Raw genomic sequence first — 16,989 nt, forward strand, 5'->3', positions numbered from 1 at the left:
ACTTTAGACAAACATGGTCCTGTTTGTCTAGCATGGTCTTGTCTATTTGATATGAAATACATTTGATTTACTCTAGAAAAGCAAAGAACAATTATGATAATTTTTTTAAATTCCACATTTAGTTTTCACTAATGCTCCTATATGATCCTGCCAATTTTATTTACATTCAACAGTGTTCTGTTAAATGATTCCCATACACAAAGTCACACAATTAAGTCAAACAACATGGTGCAGTTGCTCTTTGGCTGGACAACTGCAACCAGTTCAACAAATAAACTTTATGTACTATGTATAAATATATATACATAAACTCTATGTATATATGATTTGTTATTATTATTGTTTATATTAAATATTATTACTAAATAAATAGCTGATAGAAAGCTCAAAAGTTTGAATTAATCCTGATAGCTAAATTAAAACCAGGACAATGAGTAATTGCCAGCAACATAGTAGTGCAAATGAGGTACAGGACTGAGAAGAAGTTACTATAATACTTGTGGAGTGAATGTGTTAGTAAAAAAAAAATATATGAATAAAACAATATTAAATCTTTAAATAATTAAACAATAACATAAACGCATAAATATTATGCACTTATATTAAAGGCAATAACATATATACATTTATTATGTATTTATATTATCTAGTTTAATTAAATAATAATTATATTAATATCATATATTAAAATGTACAATATACCTCTTCAGCTTTTTTCTGTTTATTATTTTATTTATAGGTTTTGCCATTTTATGTTTATCATTATTTTTAAATACATTTGTGTTTGTTTACATTTATTTTCTCTGTTGTAATCAAGAATCTAATTATACAAATAGTTCTAAAAATAGCATTCAATGTATTATTTTATTAATACTTCTAAAGCAAAAACTGTTTTTGCTTATATGCAATACACATTACACGTATATGGCCAAAATGTTGTTTAGCCATATGTGGAAGTTTTTGGAAATTTGTCACATCATAATTCTGGGGAAGGATAAAAGCTTACCTTAAAGAAGCCTCAGACTCACATTAAGTGAGTCTGCAGCAAAAGAAAATTGTAATAGCATCATCAAAATCATTGATTAGTAATCTATTCAATCTAGGCAATTTGATGCCTGAGAGAACATAAACAATATATGGACGATGTCACATATCTACAATGCAGTGAGACTGAGGTATAGTCCTTTAGACAGGAATGTTTGTTTTATTTTGTTGTCTCTATGAGTAGTTCATCATCCACCTCTTTTTCTAATTGTTCATTTTTTCCTTCCCAATAGTTTTCTTGAGTGTTTTTTTAGCAGACAATTCAATTTATTTTAAGAATGTGGGAGATTGTTTGAGTTATTATGTTTTTTGTATTCGTGTGGTTCAGTAAGGCCAGCTATGCCTATGGACCTGTCCAGTGACTTTGTTTCCTATTCAGTAATGATACAAACCCAAGCTGGGGCTGAAGTAGTAACGCCCAGAGATAAATGGGCATTGTAATCAATCTTAATATAATGTAACACAATTTATAAGTAATTCCTAGAACACAACATCATCAATTACCACCTTAACAAATTTTATTAACAAAATGCAACAAAAGTTCTTTTTAATAATCAAAATGTATTTTGTACCATCAGTTCCAGATGATAAGGTAGGGTATGATCTGTTATTAGTATTTTAATTTAGTCAGTATTTAAAATCTTTTGAACAATTACTGTCTTAATCATAATTACTGCTGTAATCTTATGTATCCAACAAAATATTTGTTATTTATTTTATTTTCGATATTCTAATATAAGAAAAAAAATTCTTCATGCTGTAAAAAAATTGTAGAGATAGTTAAAGTGATTAAAAATATCTAGATATTTAAAAAAAATAAAGTAGATAAATTAAAAAACGTATATGAAAAAAAGCAAAATAAAAAAATATTACCAGAAGTTTATTTTGCAAGCAAGATATAAATTCATGACTTAATGGGTGCTTTATATCGTAAAGTATTTGCTTTAATACATGCAGGACTATATTGCTGCAACAAAAAAAAAAAATTATTGTTTTAATAATTATCTAAAATCTTTATATGGTTTCTTTATATATACTGTAATAAAAAAAATCTCGGTTGCCGTGGTGCGAGTGGCAGCATCTCCGTCTTTCACTTGGAGGTCCTGGGTTTGAATCCCAGTCAAGCATGGCATTTATCATACGCTACAAATTTTCATTAAATGAAATAGCAATCGAAATAGCAAGGCTAAATGATCATAGCAATCGATGCCTGCACACTCCATTAAAGAAAAAATATAACAGCTGATCTCCTTGGCGGAGTATTTGACCTTTCATTCGGAGGTCCTTGGTTCAAATACTGCGGTCAGGTATGGCATTTTTCATATGCTATAAAATTCAATCAAGCTAAATGACCAAAGCAGTCAATGCCTGTAAAAAAATTTTAATAAATTTTAAAAAATTTAATTTTAGGAGACACTGACTGCTATCATTTTTAGTTATTAACAAACGTCAGCAATATGTAGTGACACTAGACGCAACATCGTTTAACCTTAATAATTTAATGAACTAATTTATTAAACAAAGTTTGCCCATTGGCATTTTATCTTATATCCTTCAATTTCCATGCTATTAATACCATTAATACCAAAGTAGAACTGATTAAAAATGAATAATCTTTTACTATCTTGTATTACAATCATTTTTAGACTATAATTAATTGAAAAAACTTCTGCATAAGTCAGATTTTAAATGAAATTTTAATTTTACTAAAATAACTAAAAAACAATTATAATTATTATTTACATAATTAAAACTTTGCAAAAATGGTACAACACTGAATCTACCACCATTTTGTTTATTTATTCTCAAGCTAAGTAATTAACAATCAACAAAGTTTTGCAAAGGAAGACTGGATTACAGTACTGCTGCAGTTTATGCAGTTAAGTTTGTGTTGATAATCTTCTTAATGAAATAGACACACCAAGCAAAATAGTGACGATTAGTTTTTGCAGTAGAAAAATTGTTGGCCATATTTTACATCAGTATTTCTTTGATAGTAGATGCCAGAAAACAATATTTTTTTTTTTTAAATTGATGAGAATCTGTGAAAACTATGTGTCATAATTTTTTTTGGCCAGAAACCACAGAAGTACTATAACAACAGGATTATGGTGTTGCTGGAAAAATGGCAGAAGGTCATTGAAAAAAATGGTGCTTATGTAGTCTCATAAAGTTATTTTCCATTAACAAAAAACATAATCTCAAGTTTGGCTTCCAAAGGCTCAATAATTTTGGATAAGCTGTACTTTGTAAACTGTAAAGTTTCTACATTTATTATTTTGACAGTTGAATACACAGTAGACTGAAAAAAACGCTATTGTAGTCTAATAACTTCAACAATCAGATGCCATTACGATAAATGTTAAGGAATCTTAATGATAACGATATAATTATCATATAAATACTAGGTTCGGCTGATAAATTTTGCACACTAGCGTGCTACACGGACACAAGAGATACTATCAAGTTGGGCGTGGTAGCACATGGTACCTAAATTCTCCTTCTACAAACCTGAGATAATGTGTTGAAATCTGTTTACCAGTTTGTTTTTAGAATAAGTTGAGTATGGACAATGTCAACACGGTTAAATCAGCGCGCAGTGATCAAATTTTTAACAGCAGAAAATGTGAATCCTATGAATATTTTTTAACGTTTAAAAGGGGTTTACGGAAGTGAAACTGTTGATAGGAATACTGTGAATAGGTGAGCGTTGAAATTTTGCAAATGTGAAGCTGGTAAAGCGAAAACTGAGGATGTACCTCGCAGCGGGCGACCAGTTTCTGAGATTGACTAGAAAAATTGAAAGAAGGTGGACGATTTGCTTCAAAATGACCGGCGAATTACCCAGCAACGCATCATTAGGCATATCTAAAGAATGAGTAGGCCATATTATCGAGCAATTGAGTTACCATAAAATCTTTGCACGATGGGTACCGCGCAATCTCTCTGATGGCTCTGTGTAAGCTGAAGTTTGAGCCTATTCTGCGGCTGCCATACTCGCTGCCGTGCGAGTATGGCTCCGTGCGACTTCCACTTCTATAATTTCAAGAAGGATCTCAAAGGTAATCATTACACCACCGACAATGAGGTTAAGGAAGCAGTGCCACTTTGATCTGAGAAAGACCGCCCTCATTTTTCAGTGACAGAATGCAAAAACTTGTCACACGTTGGGAAGAGCATATCAGTGTAAACGAGGGTTATACTGAAAAATAAATACTAAATTTTGTAGCTAAGATATTGTAGTTTTATCCATTCCAATATCTCTTTTCATTCCCATGCTACGCATATATGTGAAAACTTTATCAGCCGAGCCTCGTAATAACAATTTTAATAAAAAGCTTAAGAAATCATAAATAATAGAATGCTTATATAAAATGAATATAATTAATCATAAAATTTATGAAACTGAAAAAAAAATAAAGAAAAGTATGAGAAAATATTTGATAATAAAAATAAAGCGAACTACAAGGTAAATAGATAAGATGAAAGATGTAACAACAACATAACATTAAGTTTCACTTTTCATTGTAAACTATTTTTCAAAATCAGTAGTGAGTGATTTATAACTATCATTTCAAAACAGATGTATTAAAAAAAGAAATGTCGGACAAATAAAAAAAAAAAAGCTGCTGTTACCAATTTCCTAACAAATTACTTTGCTCTTCTCTTTCACATCATAAAATAAATGACAAGAATCCATTACAAAGTCAAAAGGCTTTTAGTAAGAAAATAACTAATGTATTTTTAAAATCTCAAAAAGGAATTCATAAAAAAAGTATGTTACTATTTTGTCCTAAATTTTCTTTTTTTTAATCTAAAAAGAAAAAATTACTATAAACATTTAAAATTCAATACAAATGGAAATAAGCAAGTGTAAAAATAAAACTGATAACATTATTATTTATATATTTTTAATAAAACTAAGTATTTTACACTGTTTCCACATTTTTATCAGTTTTTTCATTTCTGATTTCTTGAACTGCTTTAAATTATTACTTATAATAATTATTAGTTACTTATACCAGAATTAATTTGAAAGAAATGAAAATAACACGTATCTTTCATAACATCATAAAGTAAAAGCTCTCATACTTGAATTTATTGTATGTAGAACCTTTCATTAATGGAGAAAAAAAAGAATAAGAAAAACATCATCAATTTTACTTTCACAGTGAATACAGTTAGAATATCTACATTAAAGGAAAAAGTATGAATGATCATATCAAAAATGGGATATCAGGTTTTTTTGTAACTCTTTTATGTTTTAGCTGAAATATTTCTTTATGTGGGACATTGATTAATTTTTTTTCAAAATTCATTAAAGAAGTGGAGGATATCAGAAAAAAATAAATTTTGATTTCCTTCAGAGGCATTCAAAAGAAACATTTATTAAAGGAAATTTATTTACCTATAATGTATATATAAATAATTTTTAAAAAATTCAAAAAATCAATCCTCACCTCTTAAAATTGAAATGTATAGTTTTTGTTTTTTTACTTTATCTACCTTTGGTTAAAATATTTTTCAAAATTTTTTTGAAAATTTATACTTTATATATAGGTATCAAGAAAGTCTAATTTTTTTTATATTAGACCCTGGAATTAAAAGAAAAGCTTTTTGAAAATTTTCTTGTTTTTATTTTACCCTTTATTGAAGGGGGTGTTAGGTTTAGAGAAATTTTTAATAACAAATTTATTAAGCTTAACCTATATAGGAATATTTTTAGAGAAATCTTTCTTAAACTATATTCCTTATAGATATATATTCTGTTTTTTGGCTCAAACATTTTTAATTTTTATTACTACTAGCTGGGAAAGTCATGCAATACTTTGCCAGTTTTTTTTTAATACTTTTATCTGGTTTTGGAAAAATCGGGCTGAATGGGTAATCGTTGAAAATTTCATTGGGTACTTGGTAAGAGAATGGATTGCTGAGGAAATTCAGAGTTCCACCTGGTCTTTCCTGTGTTTTGATTTTCTTGTTCTTGTGTCATAAGGTTTGATGTTTTTTGTAGCGTTTTGTTTATTTAGTTTCATTTTTATATTTGTTTTGTGTTATGTTACGGTTGCATGTTGAAATGAAATTCTAACCTATCAGGTAAGTAGTTGCGTTTTTAATTACAGTTCCTTCATGTCACTCAGTCTTGTAAAAGACTCGACACAGATGTGTTTTGTTTTAAAAAGTTCATTTCCTAGTAGTACACCGATGGGAATATCACATGTAGTATTTGCATCGGTGACATCCTGACTGAGGCAAGAACAAGGCTGAGAGATGCCTTTTGCCAAGGTTCTGAAGATAAAGCCATAAGGGCTAGGTATGGAGAGGGTGGCATGGCAACTGAAACTGCCACATGGAGGGTGTTTTCTCCAATTGGGTCAGGAAGACTATTTACACTCAAGAGACTACAAGTTCTATAGCAAACAAATCAGATTTACTGATATCACACTTTCTGGATTTTTTTTAATATAGGAATGACAAAACTTCTAATAAAACTGCATAATACAGAGCACTTGAAAAGTCACTGTGCACTAATAATACTGTTTATAATTAAATGAGGCTGTTTTTTATAGAAATTAAATTTTGAAGAGGTGCTTGATGTCACATTATTTACAATTTGGTGTATCTAATTATTTCCAGAATATACATCTGACATTCTCTGAAATCCCTTAGTTTCTTTATAAACTTTATATGATAGAAAGTAATAATGTAGACTGGACTTTATATAAGTTGTATTGTAGGCCCTATTTTCTTTCAGGAGACTATTTAGTGATCATATTATCTGTAATTTTGTAATTGATTTTGCTAATCAACTGTCAGAAAGAAATATAAATTAAGCTTGATTCCAAAAAAATAAGTATTGAAATCATGAGTAATGGGTAACCATACTGTAACACAAACAGAACAAAATATATGACATCCATAAATGGTGTAATTAAAATCTGATCATCTTTAAGGGCTTTAAGCTCCTTTTGATATGCTTTTATTAGGAAATTATCATCAGTTCTTGTACTATCAGAAATATAATTTTCTTCTTTCATTTTTATAAGCATTTTTTCCTTCTTAATTTGAAAGTGAGTCATACATGACGTTTCGTGTTGGAAATGTATTGATTCTGAAGAGTAAATTTTATTTGGTTAATTCATCAATCATTAATGTATGTTTCTGATAGGATAATGTTCCAATAAATACTTATTTTATACATTTCACCTATGATTTTTAAGCTTTGCATAACAGCTGATAATAATACTGCTGAGGTTCAAACCTGTTTTGATCATTACAAAAGAAATTTTTATTGTTGTAAAAGATAAGACAAAAAAACAACACATGAATTGCTAATAGCTAACTACTTTGTACGATATAAAAAAAAGGATTTTAGAATGGAAATCTGTAATAAAGAAATTTTAAGGTTTAAAAGAAAATTATAGCATTTAAATGCAATGTACTGTCTTAGCAAATGTCCAAGTAATTGTTTTGCTGTTTAGTTATCACACACAACTTGCTGCTTAATTTTGTTTAACAGAATTAAATAAACAGCCAATGTATTTTGTAGTTTTAGCTATTATGTATCCTATAATACTAATCCTTAGATATAACTATTAAATGTACAATTGATTTTCCTCAAATTCATCTATTATCTACATCAATTCTACAATTATCTACATCTATTATTCTACATCAATACAAGTACAAATGGTTAAAACCAGAGTTATTGGGGACAATTCAGTTATGGAACCAGGACAACTTTTACTAACATTCAGAGCAGTTTTAAGTCTCCATTTAACAAAATAATTAAAGCTTTTAAGAATAGACTGAAGGAAAATGTAAGTAACATCAATTAGATCTGATATCTGCAGTACATTTACAAGCTAACTATTCAAATTTAGCTCTTGTGTTGTGGTTAAACTAATTAAAATTAAATCTGTTCAAATTCAATAAAGTAAATTAATATAATTTGATTATATATTATAGAAAAAAGATATAAAAACAAATGAGATAAATAAAATAATAGCAAAAAGAATTAAAATTTAAGAAATTAAAACTAATAAGGTAATATTTTCTTAATGGAAAAAGGATAAAAAAGAAAAAGAAAGTAAAAATGTAATAATAAACAAAACAAACCTGATGAAAAATCCTTAATTTATTTTAAAAAATTATACTTTTTTTTTTTAAAAAGTACATCAAAATTTATTTATTTTTTTATATATGTATATAGCAATACAGTATTAATAGGCTAAACACTTTTATTTACTCATCCAAAATATCAAACTTAAAAAAAATAATAAAATTAAATAAAATACGTTAGTAATACAGAAATAATAAATAAGATGACATATAAATTATAAATTAAACAATAATAACAAAATATATATTAAAAACAAATAGAAAATTTAATGGATACTGAATCTTTAACAGCAGAAGAAAGTTGAGGGTCAATAAATTACTAAAATTCAAACTATCAGGTAATCAATAAATAAAATTATAGTAAATGTTTAATTATAAATTTAAAAAAATTACAGTATTTTAATAAAAAGGAGAGAAATTATAAAAAAAAATTACCGAGATATAGAGTTTATTTGCCTGTAGCAGTTATTTTCTAATGTAAAATGATAATTTACTGAAAAAAAGAGAAGCTTCAAATATTTCTTACATGGCTTATCAGCATTAAAAAAAAATAAATAATGGTTTCTTCTAATACAAAGATTAAAACAAAATAAAAACTCGGAAAAAATTGCAATAAAAAGTAAATACATTGCTTTCCTACAAATTAAGCACCAAGTAATAAATAGTAAATTATGCACAAAGAGCACCAATTTGAAATTTTATCCTATTATTTATTTAAAAATCAATAAATAATTTTTGTAATACTAGTGCACATAAAACAAGAAATAAAACATAGTGGGGTTAAATATGGTAACTTTACTCACAGTATAGAACTTTTGGTAACATAAATAATAATATAAAAAAAGATAATGGGGATCAAAACGAGAAGGTGAAAATGACAGAACAAACATTAGTAGTCAATAAAATTATAATATTTAAATAAGCATTTTGCGAATTTTCTCCTAAAGAATGAAATCATATGGTATCTGTTGTTATGAAAATATACACCTCTAATTTGACCTCTTTGCAATGCTTACTATAAGACTATAAACACATTCAGCAATTCATCTAACACTTTTATACCAATAACATAAAAAAAAAAAATATTGTCACATAACATACTAATATCAATTAATGTAGCATTAATTGCCACTAGTTCTTTGGTTGGGACAAGCTACAACAGGGTAAAAGAGACATGGTTATTATGCCATCACAAATGTTTAATTAATTCTTAAGTTTCACGTTATTATTGTGCTACACTGTTTTTTTTTAATAGAAACTGTTGTAGCCCAATTTTATTCAACAGTCCACTTCAGTTTATTGTGCAGCATCTACCAAAGGCTCTACAGACTCAATAAAGGATCAAGACTAGGATTACGAAGATGAGCAAGTAGTAAGAATAAATATCTATTCTTGGAGGAATTCCAGAATGAGATAAATAACCCCACCTACAGGAAAGCTTAAAGTTTCCACCAGTTAGCAGGGCATCATGGTTGCAAGTAGTACCTGCAATCTCTCGGAAGATTGGAACATTTTTACCTGGATTGGAGGAGTACATTAATAAATGAAATTTTATTATAATCAACATGAAAAAAAATTGAATTTCGTATGAAATTAAATAACAACTTCAAAACAAGTATAAGAGTTTCTAAAGTAAAAAATTAAATTGTGCGGTGAGTATCCAACTAAACTATAAATTTTTCAGCTTGACCCTCAACTGGAAGTTTGATAAAACTTAAAATATATTAATGTAAAAATGGTACAATTTAATGTTATAATACTTTAACCTGGTGATAAACATATAGCATGAATTTCTAAAGAAAAAAACATCTTGTAATGACTAATTAATACTTAAGTATTTTTCACATCAAAAAAGCGTGAAAAAATATAAATTAAGAATAAAAAATGAAATAAGTAGGTGAAATAGGAGAAAAGGAATTTACTTATTACAATTATTAAAGTTTTCATTATAAATTTATATTATTAAACAAGAGAGAAATAGTGAAATTCAATTTTAGGATATATACTGGTACTTCATGAAGTAAACAACATATGAAGTTATTCATATTGCTTCTAGTCAAAAATTAATACATAAACTCATATTTTAATCATATTAGATTTTAATTTTACTTAGATTTCCAACTTTCAACGGTGGAACAAATACACTTATACAATATGCTTTCTTTAAAATAAATTCTATAAAAACGTATATCAAATTATCATAAAACACCCAGTATAAATTTTACTATAACCATTTATATATTTCATAACTATAAATTAGATATTACTTCATAATCTTTAATAACAGTAATAAAAGCAACAATATAATATTGATTACAATCAGTCAACAAATAATAAAATAAAACATCAAACAATTTTGCACTATTATCATGCAGAATTTTAATGTAAAATTAAAAAAAAAATTCATTATAATTACTATAAAAATATGAATAAACAATATTTACTAAGAAAATATTTAATCTGGATAAACATTATTTTTGGATACACATTATTGCTGAATCAGTTATTATTTCATTATTAATAATAAACAATTAGCAATACAATAGTAGATTATCAGTTCTTTATTACTTCATTAATAAGGAAAATATTTTTCTTTGGTTTTAGAATCAATAAGATAACTTTGGTTAGTACATAGAATAATAATAAACTTATTGAAAAAAAAAAACAAGATTGTTTTCTAATAACTAGAATTAAAAAACAATTAGGCCATAATGGGTATGGAAAAACAGTATTTATTTTTTAAAAATAATATGGATTTTGATAAAAATTAATGTGAAGAGTGAATGTAAAGAAGTAAAGCAGATGCTGTGATAAAAGAAAAATAATCTATACGTATACAAATAAAAGCAGAGGATTTTTTTTACCAAAAAAAACCAACGTAAAATAACAGAAAAAAGGTAATTAAACAGAAGTAAATATGTAGTAGAACACTATTTTTTCCTCAATAATATCTATTTTACATGTAACATGCCGTAACCCTTTTCAGTAATCTGACATGATTCAGAAGTATCATAAAAAAAAAAACAGCCTTCTCAAGAGTAATAACCATTTCTTGCCAGGCTTATAACTGAGGATATTCATTGGCTTCTTTTCCCGAGGTAAACACATTCTTATGCTTAAGAATATTAAAATACAGAAGACTAGTTCTAGAAGGATTGGGACAAATGTATAAAGCAATAAATTAATATATCCCTTTTTTTCTATGTTGAGTACTGTTTACCTTCCTTAGCTTCATTCTTTTATTTATTGGTACTGCAGTACCAGTACAATAAGTTTTGACGATGGAGTTTTTTCGACACATGTTACATATAATAAAAGAATGAAGCGAAGAAAGGTAAACAGTACTCAACATAGAAATAATAATGTTCTTAGCAGAAAATATAATACTAATTATTATATTTTAATAATAACAATATCCCTTTTTATTGGAAAATAATGCATTACTTCCATTGCCTCTATTTGTTAGAGGATAACAAATAACTTAATTTAAAAAATAAACTTGTAGAAAAAAGCAAAAAAAAAAATTGAAAAATTATAACCGTTTCAAAGAAGTTAATGAAATCTAATTAAACATTATGTTAAAATATACCATATTATGTTTTAATACAACTTTTTATAGAAAACTATCATTCAGAAAAATTTGAATTTGTTACAAAAAAAACATAATGTACATAAGCAATAAGAATGTCATATTCAGTACAGCATAGTAAAATTAAACACAAAATTAGAATGTGAAGTAAAAGTAATAAACATGATTTTATAACTCAGAGCTAAACCCAATTGGAAGGAGTTCTTGGTTTGAGTTAGTAAGAAAATTTAGGTTAAATAAGTGATAAATTGTAGAAAGTAAATAAAATTTATGATATCATGGGTGAGTAAGCAGACCATGAAATAATTAAAATACAAGCATAAATTTAAAAAAAAGTACATATCAGTACAATAAAGTAATGAAATTATGAAATGAAATGAAATTGAAACAATAATGTACAGTACAGCCTAGCTAAATTAACTTCTGATGCATCACAAATTGGTAATAATATGCTGAGAATTAAATTATATGTACACTCATCTAAAATCAACTCTAAACTTTGGTTAAAAAAAATATATATGGATGTCTTTCAAACAATTAATTTTACTTAAATATCAGTAGTTTTTTAATCTTTTATTTCATAACTTGTGAAAAATTATTTTTTGTATTCCTTATCATACGGTATAATTGTAGTTTTCAATTTTAATATTACATAACTCTGATGTCTGTTGACTGTCATGCTGTTAATTCCAATTTTCATAGTTTCTGTAAAACACAGTGAATGCTTGAACTATTTTCTAATCTTTTTGTTGTTTTAGAATAACATGTTTGTGAGTGAATGTTGTAATTAAAAACATGCAAAACATCAACATGAATGGATAGGTAATGATCGTTTCTTGAAGGGATTTTATATTCTGAGTAAGATTGTGATTGTAGTAAATTTGAAATACCGAAAGAAGAAGTAGGTTATTTGTTAAATGGAAACATTCAGAAATAAAAATTACAGTAAGTTTTAATACAACTATCCAGATATAATTATTATAATTGAAAAAATATTATGAATAGGTAAAACAAAAAAAATAATTGCTGTTATTAAGAGATATTTAAAATCCAGTAGAAAAAATTAATCAAATAGTAAATTTTTATACTAGAAGAATGTACTTTACTCATGAACAAAACTGATGTAATATTTAGTTATGAAAAAAATTATAAAAAATACATATTGAAAGTAATTTTATTGCAAGATTTTGTTGCTCTAAACCTGTTTAGGGGGTACACCTAATTGAATTATAAAAATTTAACTAAAAAGAGATAAAATTAAAATTACCATTATTTTACTAAAGAGTTATTTATTCAATTAAGATTTACCACTGTAAATACTAACAAAGTATGAAAATGAAATTAACAAAAATTGCAAAAACATATAATTTTTATAACAAGAAATTTCTGTTTAATATAATGCATAGAGATTGGATATATTAACTGAATTTCAAAACAAAAAGGAACATTTTGTTTATAATTAATTGGATTAAATAGGATGGCTTTATCATTTGAATTGAATGTACAATAATTTGCCGCATTTTTTGTATTCAGCGTTAACTTACCTGTGCTGTACACAATTTTTTCAACAATAATAATGAATAAATAAATACTGAAATGAAATATTTAATTACTTATACAAATTATCTATTGGATATAACTAATAAATAAAAAAACTAAATTATATTTACATAAAATACAACTAAAAATGAAAATTAAAAATACAGTAGGATTAAATTTAAAAAAAATATTTAAATATAAATAATAATAATAATAAGTAAAAAATTATTCAGTACTTCAATAATTCAAATTGAAATAAATAAATCATATTGAAATAATTAAACAAAAATTCAAAATAATTAATACAGCAAAACTTGATTTAACTAAGCAGCCACCCTTACCCTTGGCTTGGGGTCCCTTATGAAATGTGAAAATTCAGCCAAGTAACCATTTAAAAGAGATGAAGTATGAAATAAAAAATATAAATAATAAAGAAAATTATACTTGTTGGTTAATAATTCTATAAAATATTACCTTGTATAGAACAAAAGCATCAATATCAGGGATGGACATTTTTGTTTATAAAACTTATAAAAAAAAAAATTACAACCATTAAATAAAAAATATTTTTAAATATGCAGAAAAGTTTAATAAATGTCTGAAGTATTGTTACCAGATGTCGTAACTTCACATTACTTTACTTGATTGAATATGGAAATGAACAATTTCATTAAAAGGAAAAAGAAACAGATTGTTGAAAAATGTTGTACCTAGAGTATATTAAATATTGCATTATACATGAGTTAACAGCATGGTATATTGGGTGTACAATGCTTCACAATATATTGTCCAGTTTTACAGGGATGTTGTATTTTCTAAACTACTCATTTTGTATGGTGAAAAAAATTAAACCTTTTAAAATGAAAAACCTTTTCTACAAAAAAATTATATCTACTTTAATACTGTTTTAATCATGTACCCCTGATATCATCAATGTCTACACAGTTATTGATTTAAAAAAAAATTGATATTTATAATGTTACATTCATTTAATAAATCTGATGAAAACATTTTTGTTACCTCCTTTAATTTGTAATTAATTTTTCCCCCATACAATTAATAAGAACAGAGTTATTGACAAAACGCTGATTATGATATCATTATATGAAAAAAGAACAAAAATTATTTGTCTAAAAAAAATAAAAATAAACTAATAATGATACACTGATAACTGTAATTAATTATAAAATTTTAAATAAATTGTAAATTAAAAATTTAATAAAAATTTTAAACTAAATTATACAAATTAAAATTAAAATAAAAAATTGATGGATATTTTATAATTTTGACTTTTAAAAATTCTTACAAATTAATCTAATTTTCACTCTCATATAGATGTTACTTGAATTCGATAACAAAATAAACAACGTAGACTGTACGTAAAGGGATTGTATGGACCTTAATTAAAAAGGAAAGTTTTACTGATTTGGATTTACTGGAAGTAGGATTACTACTCTTATGAAAATTAAAAATCATCCCACAAAAAAGCAGCCATAAGGAAAGTAATTGATGAATAAAGGCGATATTTTTACTGTAACAATAAAATTCATTTTCTTAACTTTTAGAATAAAAGATTACAATATTTAAAATAATTATAAAATAATCAATAATACAATAAATAATTAAATAGAGTAATGATAAATAATTAAATACAGGTTAAATATTATCTATCCTATATAACCTGAAAAAGCAAAGAGTAAAACATCTACATGATAAAAGTGTTTACATTCCATAATAAAAAATATGGATTCGTTTTTTTAATTTCTAATACACGAATAATAACAGAAATAACTTCTGCAGAATAATCAAATATTAATACTGGTATTATAAAAAAAATTAATACAGTGACTATTTGTTAAGTAAGGAGAAATTTGTAATTAAATATATATATAAATCAGATCATAATACTATAATAATTGTGCTACAGTTCATTCGTTCTAAAGGGTTCCTGAAACAGTAAGAAACAAACATAAGAACTACATTAAAAACAAGGGGCATATTTATTCATTTTTTAAAAATATTTTCTCTTGTAAACTTGTTAACCATTACTTTTTCCCAGATGAATATATTTTTTAAAATAACGATGAAAAATAATTAAAATCACATAGTATTTTAATTAATTTCAACAAATAATTAAATAAGCTCTATTTTATCCTACTATCCCAAAAGTTCTGTAAACCTTCATATTTATTGAACACATTTGTTAACTTAATCTAATTAAACAAATTATTATGAAACATCAAACTATATTTTTTGGGAAAGTTTAATTTCAATTAATTACAATATATATTATGATTTTAGTTATTTTGTAAATTAAATTTTACATTAAAAAATTATTGATAAATATAAATTATGATGGTAAATACCACTCTGAGTACCACTACAAGAAACAATCATGAAAATGCGACCTTATACATAATTGGCTTAAAAATGTAATTCATTATAAATGGTACTGGAATTATAATTTTCATTCATTTTTTGTAACCTTTAGCAACAAAACTATTATTACACTTTGTTAAATACATAAATAAATTCCTGGAAAAATCCTAATAAATGGATAAGCATCATCCTGGAGGTGACAAATAACTTAACTTGAACTGTACATTAATTACTATTTAAAAAATATATTAGACTTAAAAAATATACTAAAACTACACATTATTGTAAAATATGTATTTTAAACAGTAATAATAACACTACAAATAAAAAAAAAATAAAAAATTACTAAATAAAAATAAAACACATTACACTACACAGTAGTTTAAGAGTTATTTATACAACTCCCCTGCATGTGCGTGCACACATGTGCACTCACACATACATATAACATATTTTACATGTATTCACACACACTCCTTTGCTGTTACCCTAATTAAGAAATTAGTATTCTTTAAAAAATACAAACCAAGTACCTAAAAGGAATACAAAAATTAGTGAGGATGTGAAATAAAAATATTAAAAAAAACATAAAATAAGTATACTGCTGAAGGGAAAGCACATAAATAAATAATCGATTTCTAACAGTCCTAGAGATCATTAATATTGTTCCTAAATTAAGTTCAGATCTTTTTCTATTTGTTTTTTAGTCATCATATTAGACTCTGGCCTGACTGATTATAATCGTGTACAGTATTTTTATCATACAACAGTTTTTAAGTTATTTTAGCAGTTTTAATTGGTTAATAAAATAAAAACCATGGAAAAATATTTTATTTTTAATTTTTCCTTAAAAATTACAAATCCAGGATTTCATAAAAAATTACACTTTTTTATGTACATAAAAACTTTCTTTGTAAGGTGTGTTGTTTATATTAGCAAAACTGAAAAGTATAGAAATGTTCACAAGTTAACACAACAACTGTTACAACAGACAGATGTGATACCAATGTAACTTTATAGGATAAATAAAAACTTATTACTATGCTAGTAATGAGTGCAAAGCCTCACAAGATGACACCCTATATTATACTGAAATAAGTATAATAACTGTTAGTGTTTTCCCTTTTTTTAATAAAATAAAAAAGGGTAACACATTAAAATGGTGGTAATATAAAAATAATACATCTTTTTCAGTATACAAAAACAATAATCATTTGGGAAAATAACATAAATTGTAAAAGAGAAAGTTTAGAAAATTTTTCTGCTAATTATCAATTTTTGAACCTAGCACTCAAATGTTATAAAAAGTAACAAAA

General features: G+C 25.5%; 1 protein-coding gene across 3 annotated transcripts in view; it reads right to left on the reverse strand.

Moving 5' to 3' along the window:
- Nucleotides 1–10,631: 10,631 nt before the first annotated feature.
- MCU (mitochondrial calcium uniporter) overlaps nucleotides 10,632–16,989 on the reverse strand; it is a 770,244-nt gene continuing 763,886 nt past the window's right edge. For all 3 annotated transcript variants that reach the window (XM_075376265.1, XM_075376264.1, XM_075376268.1), the window contains one exon: nucleotides 10,632–15,242. In XM_075376265.1, the coding sequence (XP_075232380.1) occupies nucleotides 15,216–15,242 (27 nt within the window). In that variant the 3' untranslated portion in view covers nucleotides 10,632–15,215. The remainder of the gene's footprint in view (nucleotides 15,243–16,989) is intronic.

The sequence above is a fragment of the Lycorma delicatula genome, chromosome 10 (genome assembly GCF_047948215.1).
Source record: "Lycorma delicatula isolate Av1 chromosome 10, ASM4794821v1, whole genome shotgun sequence".
In the NCBI taxonomy this organism is placed as follows: domain Eukaryota; kingdom Metazoa; phylum Arthropoda; class Insecta; order Hemiptera; family Fulgoridae; genus Lycorma; species Lycorma delicatula.